The sequence below is a fragment of the Aethalodelphis obliquidens genome, unplaced genomic scaffold (assembly GCF_003676395.1).
Source record: "Aethalodelphis obliquidens isolate GAN/ISIS:26980383/991018 unplaced genomic scaffold, ASM367639v1 scaffold1, whole genome shotgun sequence".
Classification (NCBI taxonomy): domain Eukaryota; kingdom Metazoa; phylum Chordata; class Mammalia; order Artiodactyla; family Delphinidae; genus Aethalodelphis; species Aethalodelphis obliquidens.
The window spans coordinates 77,699,420-77,717,649 of NW_020837945.1; the positions used below are offsets into that span (position 1 = coordinate 77,699,420).

Below are 18,230 nucleotides of genomic sequence, written 5' to 3' on the forward strand. Positions count from 1 at the left end.
ATAGCCACATTTTAAGTACTTAGTAGTCCTATATGTCTAGTAGTTACCATATTAGACAGCATAGTTTTGGACAATTCCACCATTCTTCCTTTTTTAAAATTTTAGTCTTTGGGTTCTTTGATCATTGAATTAATTGATAAGTTAGGATAAAGTAATTCCTAGAGTGAGAAAAAGAGACAATGTCTCAAGATATGGGAAAACAAAATAACTAACCCTCCACACTGCACTTTAGCTTTATAAAGGCCCTTTGATAATTACAATAGATACATTTTATTCTTTTTTTAAAAAGTAGTTTTGGAATTCTTAAGAACTTTTAAGTGTTCAGAGTTGAGAGAACAGACTGATGAAAAAATCACCCAAAGACCTTAACAGACATCTCACAAAAGGGATATACGGATGAAGAATATACATATGAAAAGATACTCTACTTAGGTCATTAGGGATGTGCAAATAAAGACATCGAGATACCACTACACACCTTTTAAAATGGCCAAAATCCAGAACACTACCACCACCAAATGCTGGTGAAGATGTGGAACAGCAGGAAGTCTCATTCACTGCTGATAGGAAGGCATAGCAACTCTGGAACACAATTAGGCAGTTCCCTACAAACTTAAACATATTCTTATCATACAATCCAGCAATCACACTCTTTGGTATTTACCCAAAGGAGTAGAAAATTTATGTCCACGTGAGAACTTGCACACAGATGTTTATAGCACCTTCATTCATAATTGTCAAAACTTGGAAGCAACCAAGATGTCTTTCAATAGGAAATGAACAAATAAACTGGTTATGTCCTGAGAATAGAGTATTATTCAGTGCTAAAAATATATATATATATATATTAAGCCATAAAGACATAGAGGAAATTTAAATGTATGTGTACTACTAAGTGAAAGAAGTCCACCTGAAAAGACTGTATACTATGATTCTAGCTATATGACATTCTTAAAAAGGCAGAATTATGGAGACAATTTAAAAAAATTGCCAGAGAGTAAAAGTTGCTGGCAGGAGTTTTTGGGAGGGAGGGATAAATAGGTGAAACACAGGATTTTTAGGGCAGTGAAACTACTCGTTATGATACCATAATGGCGGACATGTCATTATACGTTTGTCCAAACTCATAAAATGTACAACACAAGAGTGAACCCTAATGTAAACTGTGGACTTTGGGTGATAATGATGTATCAACATAGGTTCCTCAGTTGTAACAAATGTAGCACGCTGGAGGGGGAGGTTTGATAATGAGGGAAGCTAAGCATCTGTGGTCTCTGTACTTTTCTCTCAATTTTGCTATGAAGCCAAAACTTCTCTAAAAAAAAAAGCCTTAAAGTTAAAAAATTTTGTTTCCATGCACTTCAGAAGACCTCTAAGAAAGAATAAAAGTCATGAAGTACCAATCCATACAAATGGTTAGAACTGCTCAAAAAAAAAAAAGAAATGACAATTCAGTCCAAAGTGGGACTTTGAAATGACAATTCAGTCCAAAGTCCCACTTAATTGTAGGAGGGAGGGAGACGCAAGAGGGAAGAGATATGGGAACATATGTATAACTGATTCACTTTGTTATAACGCAGAAACTAACACACCATTGTAAAGCAATTATACTCCAAAAAAGATGTTTAAAAAAGAAAAAGGGCCTTAATAGTATATCAAGGATTAACCATTTTCACTGCTTTTTCTTTTTATGGCAGCGATTTTATCAACCATGTCATTTTGATGGATCTAACACCTAAATTTTAAGGAATAAGAACTGGAATCTTTTGGTACCCCTAATTTAAGCTGAAACTGCCTTGCCAATAGGAATGCATTTTTTCATCATGTGATTACAACTATTAATAAGAAAACACATTTATATATGTAAATACTATATATATGTTATGCTGTAAAGTTATTTATAAATCTAAGTTACTAAATTGTTTTCATGCCATCTAATGTCAGTCCATAAAAGAACAAACTTACTTCTTTAAAAAAAATCATTAAACCGTTTTGATAGAAGATATTTCATTTGCTGAATCAATATATATAATTGAAAGGTGATATTTAACACTGAGTTTAAAGGGGAACATGCCATAGCCCACCATCTGCAGTGCTGTTCCCACATAAAATCAGGGTAATCTGCATTCCAGCCTGCAGTCCTGAGGAGGTTATTGCTGAGCTCCATGGGAAGGTCAGTAAATGAGACATTAGGAATATCTGCAGTCTAGTCCCTGTTCCAAAGCAAACCCATTCTGACCTCAATCAAATAACATATTAAATCTGCGAGTATCTTGTGTACCAAATGAGGTGTATATTCCTGGTCTTTAGATTGGCTAAAATGAGAAAATAATGATATTTTGTTTCAGGATTAGAAGTATCAATATTTGAACCTCTCTAATGTTTCTTTCAGTATTTTTTCCTCCACCTCAGTAAAAATAAGGCCAAAGGATAGACAGGCAGGCAGGCAGGCAGACAGACAAACACACACACACACCCAACACCATTTCTCAATGCATTTTTATTGATTTTTTAATTTTATTGCATGTCCTGGCAAACATAAGTGGCTTGTGGGTTTGCCTCTGGCTCACCAAAAGCCCATTACCCAAAATACCAAAAGACAAGCAACTGAAGCTTTAAAAAAAAAAAAAAAAAAAAAAAAAAAAAAGCATCACATCTATAAGAAAAACTTTTCAAAAACATTAATAAAGCATATAAAACCTTTGGCATTGACTTAATTTTTTACAATTATAAAAATAATAAAAAAATGCAACCTTTTAACATTCAACATCCTGCATACTATACTTTAGGGGAATATCAAGAAAACAAAAGGTAAATGGATTTAATGAAGTAAGTTCTAGTCTCCATTTCCATTTGTAATCAACTCCAAACAAAAATCTATCCATTCTTCAGCTAACTGTACTGAACTGAGGCCACAAGAACTCCATTAAGCCCACGCCCCCTCTGTCTGTCTTAATATTCTTTCGCCCCTCACGCTAGCTACTCATACACTCCAAAAACGTAAGTCGCCACCAGGATGTGAGGCCAGTAGTTGTGCCTCACTTTGGCTCATGCCAAACCCATGATACACAGTGAAGGAATTTCTGAGTCCTTAGTGCCACCTGAAGAGTGCTGAAATAGCTCAGAGGATGTCCTAGGTTTATTCAAACACTCATGATAGCCCAGGAAGCCATTTGCCCTCCTAGCATTGCCAAGGCATGGCTTTCATTCTTCCTGTTAATAGGTTTTCAAACCTGCATGCTTGTTCCACGTATTAACAGTGCTTATTACCATTTATGCAAAATAAAACTTTGAAATCAAGGACTCACTCTCTTTAACATACAAAACTAAAAAATAAAAAACAAAAACAATTTTTCCCTTCCCCTCATCTTACAGTAATGGCATTTTAAAATTTGACATTGTAGTCTTACTAAATGGTGTTTCCAGGAAAATATAAAAACAATAATAATAACAAAAAAAGTTTCAACTCTGGTTCTGGAAAACCCGGTATCCCAAGAAGAAAAAGACAGTGAAACACAAAGTATGCACGTTCACACGCAAAACATATATACAGTTTTCAGATGAAACTCATATATATTTTTAAGCCACATTAGTCCTTTTGCACTTTAAAATAAAAATGGAAGCTTATGTGCAATGATAGCCCTTTACCAGAAGGCACGGCACGCTTTTAGAGCTCATTAGCATATATACAAAATACTTGTTTTATAGTTTGAAAAAAAGTATTTGCTACAAAGTATGTTTCTAAAAGATGTACAGCAATATCTCCATTTACACGTTTTTTCGGAGTCTGAAGACAACTCTTTGCTTATGTGGTTCAGGCAACATCTCCAATGGAAGGCTTATCCTCTGATCTGTCAGGACATTTTTATGTGTATGCACAGTCCAAAAGACAGGTGGACGGGAAACTGGGTTCTCAAAGTTACTTTCCAACAAAGTGAAACTATTATTGTTCAAAAAGAAAAGTGATATGGTGATACAACTGATGCTTTAGGAAAACTGATCTCATAATTTTATATTTTCCAGATCGCTGCTCCTGTTTTAAACCTTGAAGAGAGAGAGATCAACAAGCCTCTATATGCAGAATTTTATAGAACGTGAGGGTCATTAGAAGAAACATTTACCAAATAATACTATTTATGTTTCACAAAGTCCTCCAAGTATTTCAATTCATGGCTCACTGAGATCTCTTACTGTTTAGTGGAGATTCAATAACTCTGTATGATTCCTGTTTTTCCTGGATATTCTTAATAGACATTAAAGCTTTATTGCAAGAACTAGACAGATGGCATTCATCCCAATCAAATCAACCTTAATTCTAACAAGGGGAGCAAATGTGTCATTGAGTTAATCAATCTAGTAGTGAAATTGGGTTTACAGGCATTTGTAAACGCAGCTAATGCTTTGCCCATAAATACTGAGAGTTAAGGTGTCTGGCATTAAATTTGAGGAGATTGCTGAAATACTCAGACACGTGATACCAGGTGTTAGTTAACTGGCTTCCATGACTTTTTAAGAATTTCAGCCATGACTCACATTCCCCAATCCCAACCAAAAGCAAGACAGAATATTTCCTTTCCTATGGTGAGTGATAGTGTGAACATGAACTTTTTCTTGTACTTGAACTAAATCACCCCAAAGGCAACCACTATCAGTAGTAGGGATATCAGTAACATAAAATATACCAACATAGAGAATCGTGTACATATGTATGTATACAGTCTCACCCATGTAATAACAAGCAGATCTAACCAAAGGTTTGATGTGGCATGTGTTTAGCATCCAAAGAACTGAAGGCACCTACATGTCACTGTCACTCACATGTCCTATCAAGATCTAGATACCTATTACCATACATGGCTGGCCTTGAGAGACGGGGTATAGATAAGCCATCCAAAAAGTAAAAAAAAAAGAAAAAAAAAAAGGCAATAAGTGCAACTCAATTTTTTTCCTTTAAATTACATTTTAAACAATACTCAATGCCCCCCACCCAAAAATATATACTGTATATTTATATATTTATATATATAGTCTTAGACTATAAGGGTGAAAATGCTTTATAAAAGTCAAGGAGAGACCTCTGCAGCTTAAGGAGACACCCACTGCTTTTTTGCTCACTTCTACCTAGCCACGGCAATTTCAGTCCTGCAAGCAAGAGATCTGAAGGCTTAAAGCCAGAATCAGAATCAGATGCCAGGTTGTACATTAGGTAAAATGTAGCCTCTACCTTCTCCTTCCCTTAAGAAACCTGACTGAAAAGAGGAAGGAGAGGAGCTAGGGAGAATGCTTGGCTGGTCAAACAGTGGTGGGGTTAGCGGGTGGGAAGACAGAAAGAGCTCGAACCGCAACGCTCATCTCACTCCCCCTCCTCCTTGATGCGCTGCTGCTTGTTGCGACGAGCATCCATGTCAAAGTTGAAGTCATTCCACTCATCGCGGGGTGGGAAGGAGATGGTCTGGCGGAGGGTGAAGCGCACAGCGTCAATTACACGCTCGCCCCGGGTCTCACTGGAGCCCACACTGACTGTGGAGGTACCACTTGGGGTCCGCAGGAGGTGGGGAGGGGACGAGAAGTCGTGGAGCTGCCGGTGGTCCAGGATGCCTTTCCAGATGGCATGTCGGAATTGCTCAGGGATTTTTAGACTTGCCAAATCCTGTGCAATAGGGAAGCAAACCAGGAAGAATTAAGACAAAGAGACAAACTGACATTTAGTCCACACCATTCTGTCATTCCCCAATGCTGGGCTTTAACTGACCTGCATTTACTGAACTCTAAATTGGAAAATAAAATTAGCTCTTTATTAATCTTTGGCATATAGGTAACCAAGCACAGATATACAGGCTTGAGGTCCCATCTCTTCTTGTAGGTAGCATTTTACTTATTCTCTATTGGTCTCAGTTTCTTCAGTGGTACAACAGAGGTAATATTTAGATTAGAGAACACAAATCCCCAAACAAAAACATCAGATAAAGGAAACTTCCAACTCTCAAATCTACCTCGCTCTAATCACTGGAAGAAAGATATTAATGGAATGCCACCACTTCTCAAATGAGGATATGGGAACAAAAGATTACTAACAGATATTGAACACTTTCGACATGCCAGAGGTTGAACTAATTATTTTTTATTCATGATCTCATTTAATGCTAAGATTAGTGGTAGATATTATTCCACCTATTTTATAGACAGAAAAGCTGAAGGTCAGAGAGGTTGATAATTCTAAAGTTACACAATTAAGTGAATGAACTGTGGATTCAGGACCGCCTCTGAGCCTAAAACTGCCCTAATGGCCAAAAGGTCTCTTGGTGTTTGGATAAATCAGGGTATCAAAATACAGAGTACGTGTCCATGTTCTGTGGTTGGGGGTAGAAGGCATTACAAAGATGACTGATCTTAACTAACTGTGGTAGCATCTCTGTTTACCTGCACTAGCTCCTCATTAGTTTGTTTTAGTGTTGGCTCGCGTTTTTTATGGAGCAGTATGGTAGGTAGAAAGAACATTGTGCTTAGAGTCAGAAGACCTCGACAGAAGTTCTTATTCTGTCACTCACTGGCTCTAGACCTTCATTAAGTCACTTATTTTCTACTGGCCTCAGTTTCCTCTTTGGCAAAATGGGATGCAATTCCTTTTTAGGTCAACACATACTGTGGACTCATATGCAGATGTGGATATGAAAGTATTTTGCAAATTATAAAGCATACTATGTAAATCTTAATCATCTGAATTATTACTATGTTATACCATGATTAACCCATCCTTGCATCTTAGAGGGAATACTTATAACACCTCCAAAATTTAACCATATTCCTTTTCCAGGGAGGTATGTGAAGTAACTGAGACTGGTGTTGAGAGACAAGAAGAAAAGGAGGTGTCTACTTCCAGTGATGAGCAGGAAGAAGCTGAAGTGAGGATGCGGAAATTAGATAGCCTCCCAATATTTCCTAATTTGGAAATGTGTAGTGTGGGTAGTCCAATTTCATGTGCAGTGTGGGTAGTCCAATTTGTACATACAGTACAAATGGGGCAGAAAGCCTCCCACGGCCCAATCCCTTAGCTATTGCACTTGCTCTCGGCAGGGTCTGGCAGCCAAGCCACCGGGGGCATGAATGACTAAGAAGCCAAGGAAACAAGAAATAAATGGACAATGTTTCCACGCTAGTCTATATAAAATAGATAACTAACAAGAACCTACTGTATAGCACAGGGAGCTCTACTCAATACTCTGTAGTGGGCTATATGGGAAAAGAATAAAAAAAAAAGAGTGGATATATGTATATGTAAAACTGGTTCACTTTTGTTGTATACCCAAAACTAACACAACAGTGTAAATCAACTATACTCCAATAAAAATTTTTTTAAAAAGTATACAGTATAAAGAAGTTATTCCACAAATAGATAAGTGAGCATAGCTCTTTATGCTTCTGAAACTCCCGGTAAGTCCAAAACTCTCTGTACACTAGGCTCCATTAATCTGCATTACTCTCTGGATAGATTTTAACTTATACTGACAGGTGAGAAAGCTGTGGCCCAGAGCCTGGCCCAGGACCTAGCCAACACCAGCAGAGATAGATTTGTGGAGAGCATCAGCAGATCCTAGCAGCCAAAGGGGCACCCTGACATACTCCCCAGTGGGGACAGTGAGCCAGTTGAAGGTAAAACTTTAAAAATATAGGGAAGGGACAAATTTCCTGTTCCATCATGTAAGGCTCTCAGACACAGGGCAACACACTGTCTTGTGTCAAACTGCCTTCAATGGATGGACATCATTGTAAAGTTCTCTGAAACTTGTTGGAACGTACTCCTAAAGCTTTCTCTATAGCTTTTACTTACAATTTCTTCCCTCAGGGAGCAGCAGCCAGGGGTGACTGAGGGAGTGGAGAGGGGCGGGCATAGGGGCAGCACAGCATATACTTGTCACCAGAGGGCAGAGGTGTTCTCACGCTTGCAGGGACATCTCTAGCATCGGTGCTCAAGGGGGGGTGGGGGGCAAAAAGAGGTCCCAACTACAGAAGCGGCAGCAGAGACAGAGAATATCTTCTTCCACCAGCCCAAAGGGCCCTCTGGAAGCTAGAAAGGAGGATAGTGAACCCCGAAGACAGCAGCATAAAGAGCAGCCTGGGCGGAAAACCAGATTGTTGTAAACCAGAAAATGAGCTCCCACCCACGTGAACAGTAGTTCAAGAAGTGCTGTAGGAAGCAAGAAAATGTCCCCTCCTATCCAGCTTGCTTCCAGGACTATCAGAGCCAGAAGGCAATGATTTTGAACCTAACTGGATTAACTGAGGCCCAGAGAAGCAAAGTGATAACCCCCAGTTCTCATTACCACTAAGAAGCATAGTTGGGACTCGAACCCATGACCAGTGATCTTTCCCAGTGATCAGGGATGGCTGGGCCCTATTCTGGTAGAATTGACCATGAATGAACATATGGTTCTAATCGAGAGGCACAGCTCAATCCTCTGTGACATCCTATTTTAAAGAAAGGCAGAAAAGGCCAATCAATAGAGTTAAAGACTGGAAGCTTACATCTCAGGGTTCTATTCCTGGTTCTGTCATCAACCCATCATGGCAAATGACCATACTATCGTCTCTCCATGTTTTAAAGTGAGAATAACATCTCCTGATTCCTGCTATCCTCCCTGGGGTCTGACACCAATTAATGAGAACAACCAAAAAGTGCTCTGAATTCTTTAGAGATCATACATTCCTTGAAGGTGGGGATCAGATCTCACTCCCACTCTGCATATAGTATGCACACAACAGACAACTGCTGACTGATCAGAGAAGCTGAGGACCACTGATCCTGAGCTTCTCATATGTAGAGGCGGAGGCCAGGGAATCTTTCTAATATGGTTATGGGTCCCAGCAAAACTGAGGACTGGGGGTAGGACAAAAAACACAGGGGATTCAACTACAAGGTGAATGTCACCAGAGGGAGGAACTTAAGGAATAAAACTCAAGAGAAAAGTCTAACGGTTACTTACATCCATGGAGTAATGCTCAATCTGATAGATGGTAGTCAGCCCCTGGGTCGTGAAATAGTCCAGACATGATGAACAGCCCAACCTCGCTAAGAAACTGCAGAGGGAGGAGGGAAGAGGAAGGAGGAAACAGAAAAAGAAAGTTCACCCCAACTGCATTGGCAAGATAAAGGAAAACCCAACATTTTGCCCTGGGATGCCCTACATAAGAGATTAGGGGCAGATAAAATATATGTGGGGCCTTGGGTTGGAGGTCTGGGGATGATTAGGGACACGAACTTTAGGTCTATAAAGTTAAAATCAACTGTTTAAAGATGCCTGCAGAGCAGAGATTTTCAAATGGTGACTGGTGGAATTCTAGGGGTTCCGTATCAGTGTCTTAGGAGCCATTGCAGGGGGTGAAAGGAAGGAGTCCAGTGCTCAGGTTTCCAGCCCTCTTGCCTCCTAGCTCTTCACTTCAAAAAGAGCACCTCTCCTTCAATTGTTTATATCTGGGGTTTCTGAGAATGGCTTATGTGGCTAAGAAAAAACTGTAGGCCACTCTACTGTGAAGTCACTCATGCTTTTTGCTTGGTGTCCTCATCAAAATACAGACCCGCTCCTTTCTGGCTCTGGTCTCAGATCGGTGATGCCACCACCGTCCCAGAGCCAGATGCTGGATGCTGAGCCATGCACTTTGCCATCTCTCTGACACGGCTAGTACTGTTGCATCCATCACATGGGAACCAACACGTATTATTCCAGCAGCCAAATGAAAAAATCATTCTGCACACGAAGCAGGGCGCTAGGCATGAAATTTGGGCACCGATGCTTGCCTCTGCTGGAAACAGAATTTTCCAGACTTCATGCCTTTCTTTCTTCTGGCTATCTGAACTCCCTTTCCTGGAATGTCCCCAGTTCCCATACGACAAAGCAAAAGAGGCCATCAGGTTCTTGAAAGTCTCTGTCATTTTTACTAACATTCCAACTTTTTTATGGACATCCGACTCCAAAATAATGATCCCATGGTGGCTGAGAGCTGTGAGGCCTAGAGAGCAGGAAAGGGAGCGAGATAGCAAGTTGAGTGCCCATTTGGGAACCCCAGCCCTGAGCACCAATTTGAAGGCCACAGCTTATGTAAAAATGTGATGGAGGAGGGGGGGAGTAAGTGAAGATGGGGGAAACAGGCATGAAAAATTATATGCCTATCAACTCACATTTTCACTTTTTCCCATGCTGATTGTTGTGGTTTACTTTGATTAAACGCTGCTGATGACTCCATAGATCAGAGATAACAGTGGCTGAACTTCCACCACTGGGCTGCTTTGCTTTCTTTCCAACTGTGCTATTAACTTTGACGGTGTCCACCCTCCACCACCCAGAGATGCTTAGGACAGGCCCCCAGGGGCACATGCTGTGGACTCACCTGACAAGGCTGCAATCTGTGGGGTACGGAGGTGGGGGGGTGCAGTGGGAGGTGGATGGCATGGAGAGAGGGGGAGGGAGGGCCTGGGTGGGGCTGAGTCCATTCATGTCTCCAGCCATTGGCATGTGGGTGCCCATCATAGGAACTGAACAGAAGCAGGAGGAACAGAGAGGGTTACTGCCGTCATCACATACCAGCATCCCAGTGGTCCATCTCGCCTGGCTTAATGTTACCAAGGACCTAATCTACCAGCCTTCCTTTTCAGTCTTATCACTACACCCCTTTAAGCACCCTACATCTCATTGAACAGAACAGTCACCAAACTCCAAACTAATTACCTACTTCTTGACCTTGGTACATTCTCTTAGGACGACCTCTTCCCACTTTGTTCTCTACTTCTAATGCTCTGTCCCAATTGCTTGCTGCTCCTGGTGTTAATACAGTCCTTCTTGTATTTGTCTTCATGGGTTATATTTCTGTCTCCCTCACTAGGCTAGTCTCCTAAAGCATGGAGATTAGACCGTATGCACATCTGGGTCCCCACAGACCCGAGCACAGTGCCTGGCACAGAGCAGATGCTCAGAAAACTTAAGTGAACAAACCTTTGAATGAGAGAGGGACCTTTGGAATATTGGTTTGGGAATGGGGGGATTTATTGCAATATTTGTAGGGAACCAAATGCCTCATAAGGAAAGATGCAATGAAAGACCCCAGCTCTTTTTTCTGGTCCATTTCAGGATTATATTTGGGAACACCACCAACTTGGATTGGTTTCTTACTAAACCATAAACTGTAAACATTCACTTATAGAGAAGAAAAGCTCAATACCAATAATATTTATGAAACAAATTTTGTCTTCAGGTAAAAAAAAAAAAGAGCGAAATAACGTATCTACAAAAAGATGAATGTAATTTGCCTCTACTTCAGTGAACAGTAGTGTGCCAAAGGGGAAAGGCCTCTGCCACCAGCTACCCAGCTAAAGAGCATAGGCCTAGCATGTCTTATCGGTTTCCCTCTGACTCTCCTGATGCCATTAGAGGAAAATTATGAAGCATAAATAAGAAAAAGTAAGTAAACTGGAACACAAATGTGAAGGATCATTACCACTACCACTGTTTTGTCATCTCAGGAAAAAGCGGAGGACTCTAAGACGTCACCAGAAAGAAAGCAAAAAATAAATGGTTCCTTTCCCTTTTACTCTCGAAGCAGCAGACCTGCCAAAGGGTCAGGTTTAGAGTCTTAGGATGTATTTGTCACGAGTGAGAGAGCAGTCTGGCTCTAATGTCTTCCTTGTCATACCAGGTAACCAAACCTCATACAGCTCTTATCTCATTAAAATCTAAACATGTGCTATCAGAACCAGAAAGAGTCATAATCTTAGCCTCCCTTAACTTCTTTAAGAAAAACCCGGTCTCTTCAAGGCAACAGTGAAATGCAAGTGTAAAGCCTTGATCAAAATAATGAACGATTTCTAGGACAAGACTGAGGCACTGTTTTATGAGGGTGATTACAGGATACATGGCTTTTTCATCCCTTCTGCATTTAGGCTTTTTCATCCCTTCTGCATTTTTACCATCTTTTTTTCCTTTCAAGTTTGGGTATCCACTCTGCTAGGTTAAGTTCTAGGGGACAAGCTAATTATATTTACAGCAAAGCTATGCACCAATCATCATCCGTGTCGAGGCCCGATTCTCACATTGTCTCTTATAGTTATACTTAGTTGATGTGAGGAATCTGTGTGTGAATAAATAAAAGGGAGACTCCTTTCCCTATGTCAATTCCTTAATAACTGTGTATAGGATGGAATAGATGAGTTGAGAAGCCCAAAAGTGTAGGGCCACAGACGCATAAACTTGTTAACTGTGCAGAGTGATAATTTTGTGAATGGAAAACTGAGCATTAGAGCAGAGAGGTGACTCATCCAGAGTTATGCAGCTAATGCTGCAATAGAGTCCAGACTAGGATCTATTTCTCTAGATTTTAAGTCCACCACACTATGCTACTTCCCACAAGTTGGACATATTTCCTTTTGACTATCTCAAAGAATGTAGAAGGTGGGTCCCCATCCAGGTTGGTAGGAAGTGGACTGTTCTTTTTCACAGAGATCCTTATCCCTACTAAAGGAACAGCCTTCTCTGTCTCTACCAGTGTGCTCTGTAATGAACCATACATCTTAAAAGTGAGAAAAAGTTCACCGTGAGAAATTTAAGCCACTCAACTTGGATCTGTCCTGTCTACTGTGCCTCTCCCGTAGCTTCAGAGCAAGCTTTCCCCCCATCCCAGAGCAAAGTCTTCCCCTACACTAGCCCTATGGGTCCTCCAGCTGCAGCTAAAGGGAGATGCTCTTACTGTTGGCTCCCATGCCATCGGGGATGGTGGTGGGAGTGAGGGTGTTGCGCTGCTGAGGGTTGATAAGCTGGCTCACGGAAGGCAGCTTGTTCATGCTGTTCATTTTGTTCAGAGGTGGGGAGCTGTTACCGTAGGAAGACTGAGACTGCATCGAGGTCCTGGGAACACAAACACGGGAAGGATGGTGAGCACAGGACGCTGAAGAGTGGGGACTGGTCATTTCCAACAGGTCTCATATTAAAACATAGCCTTAACTGTACACTTGCAAAAATATTCCTCCAGAACAATGACAGGAACTTATTTGTGCTTCTATCTGAGAATCTCTCCTACCTTGGCAGGGATCACAAGGCTATCATCAGATCGTGTGTTTCCTACATGAGTAGAGGACAAAGCTGAATATCTTCCTAAAGCATCTCCTTTGTGAGACGGGAAATCATTGCATCTTCTTTTTCCCTCTATTGTTTTCTCCATCCCTTTCAATGTGAAAATCAATAAGGGAAAAGAACTGAGTGAAGACCCAAAGGCTTATGAAAGACATGGAGACGCCATGCTAAATTGCAGCTGAGGCGTTTCACCTATAGCTTCCTAGGCCATTTGGGCATATACAGAAAATAACCACAAAGCCAGTCAAACAGGGCGTTTGGTAGCACAACCTGCTATCATGCAGAGGCCTCAACACGGAAACACGCTTTCTCAGCTTAGCTGTTCATGGGCCATGAGGGAACCCATCGGAACGTCAATAGCCTCTCTACACAAGGGGAACCCAGGAGTCCAAACACCTGTTCTGTTAAGTTTCCACAAGTCTCTTGAGAGACAAAGAAAAAAAACAAACAGTTTTCCATTCGGCATTACTTCAGTTTGTAAATTTACTAGAATTGGTTTGTCATACTATGTATTATATTACATACAACATTCCCTATTCAACTGCCATGCCTGACTTTTCCCTTGAATATAGAACTAGTGATATCTACTAGAATCGGGGAAGGATACAGAGTCAGATAAACAACGTTTAAGTCTCCCTCCAGCATATGTTAGAAAGCTATAGGTCCCTGTGCAAGCCAGTAAATATCCCTCATCAGAAAACTAAAATAAATAAAATAAATAAATATAATAAATATATAAATTTATTATAAAATTATAATAAAATATATATACTATATATTATATATATATAATATATAAAATATATATAAATAAAATAAAATAAAATAAGAACTTAAAATATATACACTTACTGCATGAGTTAGATGCTAGAGGTGGGAAAACTAATAAGAAATGATCCCATCTCGGAGAAGCTCATAGAGTAGTGGATACATTGGGATAACAATCCAATCTACCTTGTAGGGCTATGGTGAGAACCAAAAAGATAAGATGAGGAAGAACTGTACACACTGTCAGGCATTTACAGTGAGTCATTATTGTGACCAGAGAATGAAGATTGGGCTGAGCATGTAAAAGGGGAAAACCTCCCCGTTTACACTCCTCAAATAAAAGGTATTATTTTGTTCCTATTTGTCTCCTCCCTGCTGCAGCCATATTTTTATTAGAGAAGAGAGGAAAAATGTTTCTTTGAGTTTTATTTGCTTGTGTGTGTGTATGTGTATCAGATTTAGGAGGCTCTGTAAATGAATCCAAGTTCCAAACAAACATGGTATAATAATGTTTGAAAAAATAACAAGTGGCTCTAACACCTGAGTGCTACAGTCGTGCTAGGCTTGGACTTCAAAGCTGCCGCTCTGCATTCTCCATAATTACACAAAACAGGGAAGGCTCCATTCCGTATCACTGAAGAGCCACAGCTAGAGGAATTCAAACCATATGCTATATTTGCATAAATGAACATGACAATTAATGTGCAATTGACAATTCAGCTGCATTTTAGAATCACTGTCTTAAAGTAGGAGGGTATTGATTTCTCACTTTAGCCCTTCTCAAGAAGACAGGTTTAGATCCATGTTGTATAAATGGGTGTTTATATAATAAACTCTCCCAACGGTTAGATTCTTCAGGTTACCAAGCTCTCCTTTATCCATTTTCCAAATGAGTCTCACATCTCGTGGAGGAGGACATGGGATGGCAGGGTAGGGATGGGCAGAAATGATTATGCCTGTTGTACAGATGGGTAAATAAAAGACTCTGAGAAAAAATGTGCCTAAGTCACACATTGTTAAATGATGGGCTGAGAGGTCTCTTGGCTCCTAGTCCAAGAGTTTTTCCTTTCATTCTGTGACACCTTCCCAGAAGTAAGACAGTGGAGTGCAGTAGGTTACATCAAGAAGTGGGTGAAGTAGTAAGAGGAAATAGGAGACCAAGATGGAACAGGGAGCAAGGGATATAGTAAAGGGAGACCGAGCTATCCTCAAACCCACTCCATCCCTGTGTAGAAGCCTTGCATAAGAGTCAGCACATTTGAATACACCTAGGAACCTCTGTAAGTCCACATCAAAGTGCAAGAATGTTCAGGGCAAGGTGATCAAGAGAAGCTTTGCTAGGTGCTTCTTCCTCTACCTTTGCCCACCACAAAGCAACAAAGATGCCAGGTTACCCAGACTCCAGAGGCAGGTTGGTCCTCTGTAACCTAAAGAAATGTCTACATATCTCTCCCATCCTCGCAAATCAGTCAAATGTACAGCAAGAGCTAATGGAAGCGTTGCTTGAACCATTAATGCCCACCACTAGGAAAGTAAAAATGTATTTAAGAGCTATGAATTTTCCCTGGACCCTCAATTATAGTGAATGCCTTCTTCCAAATCCTGTTACAATTCCTTTCTCCTGTTTTTGGTGGTCTTTATTTTTGACCATTTTATTAGTTCATTTATTTTAAGCCACTTAAATTATTGTTGAGGAAGGTAGGTCACAAACCATAGACAAACAAAGAAGGAACATAAATTTTGGAGCCAATCGAAATATTAGAGTTCACATTCTCGATCTGACACAAATCAATTAAGTGACTTTGGGTATTACATAGGTCTCTGGAGTCTCATTTACTTAATCTGTAGAACAGGCATTACACTCACTCCAGAAGACTTGCTACGAAGATTAAATGAGATTATGTAAGTGCCCTGGACATTGTCCTACAATTTGTCCTAGAATTCCACCAAAGGATTCCTTCTTTGGCCTTAAATCTTCCATTGCTAATGAAAAAGCAACTCTCTAGTGGAATTTGGCAATACATCAGGGTGAATCTATTTTACCAAACCACTTTTGCATGGCGGGATCCGAGAAGGGAAAGGGATATTGGGGGTAGAGCAAAACACCGTGGATATGGGGCAGGTCAGAAAAAGGGAAGACATGAACATGAGAAAAGGAATTGTTCCTCCTCGAAATTTTGCCCAGTACCTCCCCACATGTAACTTTTCTCTCTAGCTGAGGAATCTTGCTTCTAAAGACGAAAGGCAGCGTTTATTCTCCAGCTAAATCAACTGTAATTATAAAATATTTTCTATCAGTTCAAATGTATGCATTTATATAAACATCACTATAAACACATTAAAAACTTCCATAAAAATAGGGTGAAAGGGAAAAAAAACTTCCAGAAGAAAAAACACACATTAAAAAATTAAACATACTAACCCTTTAAGGAATTTGTGAATTCCTTAAAAGGGATTAGAAAGTTTTTAGATTAATTGAAAACGGTGCCAATGTAACAGGATCATCTGATTTTACTATTATACTTTTATCTAAAACATAAACATGTTTTTTCTTAAGTATTTTTCTTGTTTTCCTGAAGTATTTTTCTAAGTGACTATATTAGTTTTATTTGGAACGGTGGTTTATGAAGTTTTTAAAACTTGTTACTCAAAGATCAGAATGTATTGTAACTTTTTTAAAAACCTGTGCACAACAGGTTCCACTGGATATTTCCTAACACCAGTGTCACAGAAGCCAATTTATTTAATAAACTGGAATTTGATTTAAATTTCTTCTAGTGAACTTGGCAACTGAAGATATAACTCAAGGCTTATTCAGAGATGTGAACAAATGATGCTGTAGTGCCTAGCTCTTTATGATGAAATTAAACATGCACAGGGCTAAAACAAATTTTCAAGTTAGCATGGGCATTGAAATTTACTTTTAGGACTGATGACCTTGATACAGAGTATCTTAAATAAAAACACCAACTATGACAATAGTGTAGACAGAACCAAAGTGACCTATTCTTGTTCTTTAGACTTACACATGGTACTTCAGGCACTTAAATGAAAATATTCTAGCATTTAAGGAATTTCAAAAAGCAAAAGAGACAGAAAAGAAAAACTGCGAGATAAACCAAGATGCAAAAGTTTATTGAAAATTAAAATCACACATCCATAAAGCAACAGCCTCAATAACAAGAAATCATTGCTGTGGTGACAAAGAATAAAGAGCTGGTGACCTGGTGTGGGGAGTAGATTTTTTAAGTCTTTATACTATTACTTTAAAATATGATTTAAAATGGAAATAGATTCTCTAAAGTCTTTGAACCAAAAAAGAAAAATTATCTACTCTTCCTGTCTTTAATTCTTAGGCCAGGAGTGTTGATTTAAAAACGTGTCCGCTTGGACATCACTTAAACAAAGTATAAGTGTCCTGGACACGGCAATTTGAACAGTGTCAGTGATATGGCTGATTTCATGGTGCTCCAATCAAAGGAGTTAATTATAGATTTGGTGAGAGGACTTTGAATTCCATGGTGGACACGGAAGAATGATATATGACTGCCTGAAAGAATATTACTGGGGTAGTTTTACCCCCCTCTTAAAATGACAAAAGAGGTTTACCTGCCTTGGGGTCCAAACACAAATTTTGGAGGGTTTCCAAAAGCAAGGAAGACTATCACATCAGATGCTGACATGGGGTGGCAGTGGCAGGACCTGACACAGAATTAATGAGCTTTTTACTACATATGAGGGGAGGATACTGGTAATGCAAGTTCTCAAAAAGAAGAAAAAATCATTCCCCGCAGTGGCTACTCATGGTAGTTATTACCTCTCTGTCCAGCAGTACACTTGACACCTTAGCTTGTTACTATTTGCAGTATCATTGCATGACCAGCATTAAAAGGGCCTGAGTCTCTCAGTCACCTACAGTTTACTTCTGCCTAGACAATAACCACCTTTTTTTTCTCCTTTTCTTAAAAAGACATCTTAAGTTTGAGACCTGCTCAAAAGCTTCTTCATGAGTTTTAGAAACACAACAGAAGGTAACAGAAAAGGGTTCCAATAAACATCGTAATGCCCCTCTTCCCAACCTGAGCTCCTCCCTCCCAAGAAACAACACAAAAGCTCACAGACAGACACAGGGGTTCCTGATGGACCAATGCTAGATCTAAGGATACAGAATCTGCAGAAAATGTCCTTTCTTGTACAGTTTTGAGTCCCTTCAAAGATTTTCTTACTAGTGGCTGTGTGCCTTTGAGCAGTTGGGTCTCTGAGCCAAAGTGTCTTCAAGTCCTGGCTACGAGGGCTTGATACACACACACACACACACACACACACACACACACACACACACACACA

General features: G+C 39.9%; 1 protein-coding gene across 6 annotated transcripts in view; it reads right to left on the reverse strand.

Annotated features, from left to right (window-relative positions):
* Positions 1 to 2,481: 2,481 nt before the first annotated feature.
* Positions 2,482 to 18,230, reverse strand: part of TP63 (tumor protein p63) — a 100,729-nt gene continuing 84,980 nt past the window's right edge. For 3 of the 6 annotated variants that reach the window (XM_027108992.1, XM_027108984.1, XM_027108975.1), the window contains 4 exons: positions 12,733 to 12,890; positions 10,384 to 10,528; positions 8,982 to 9,075; positions 2,482 to 5,650 (listed from right to left, as the gene is read on the reverse strand). In XM_027108992.1, coding sequence (XP_026964793.1) covers positions 5,354 to 5,650; positions 8,982 to 9,075; positions 10,384 to 10,528; positions 12,733 to 12,890 — 694 coding nt within the window. In that variant the 3' untranslated portion in view covers positions 2,482 to 5,353. Of the gene's footprint in view, positions 5,651 to 8,981; positions 9,076 to 10,383; positions 10,529 to 12,732; positions 12,891 to 16,997 lie in introns of those variants that run through there. The other 3 variants (XR_003433309.1, XM_027109009.1, XM_027109002.1) reach the window with 2 other exon arrangements.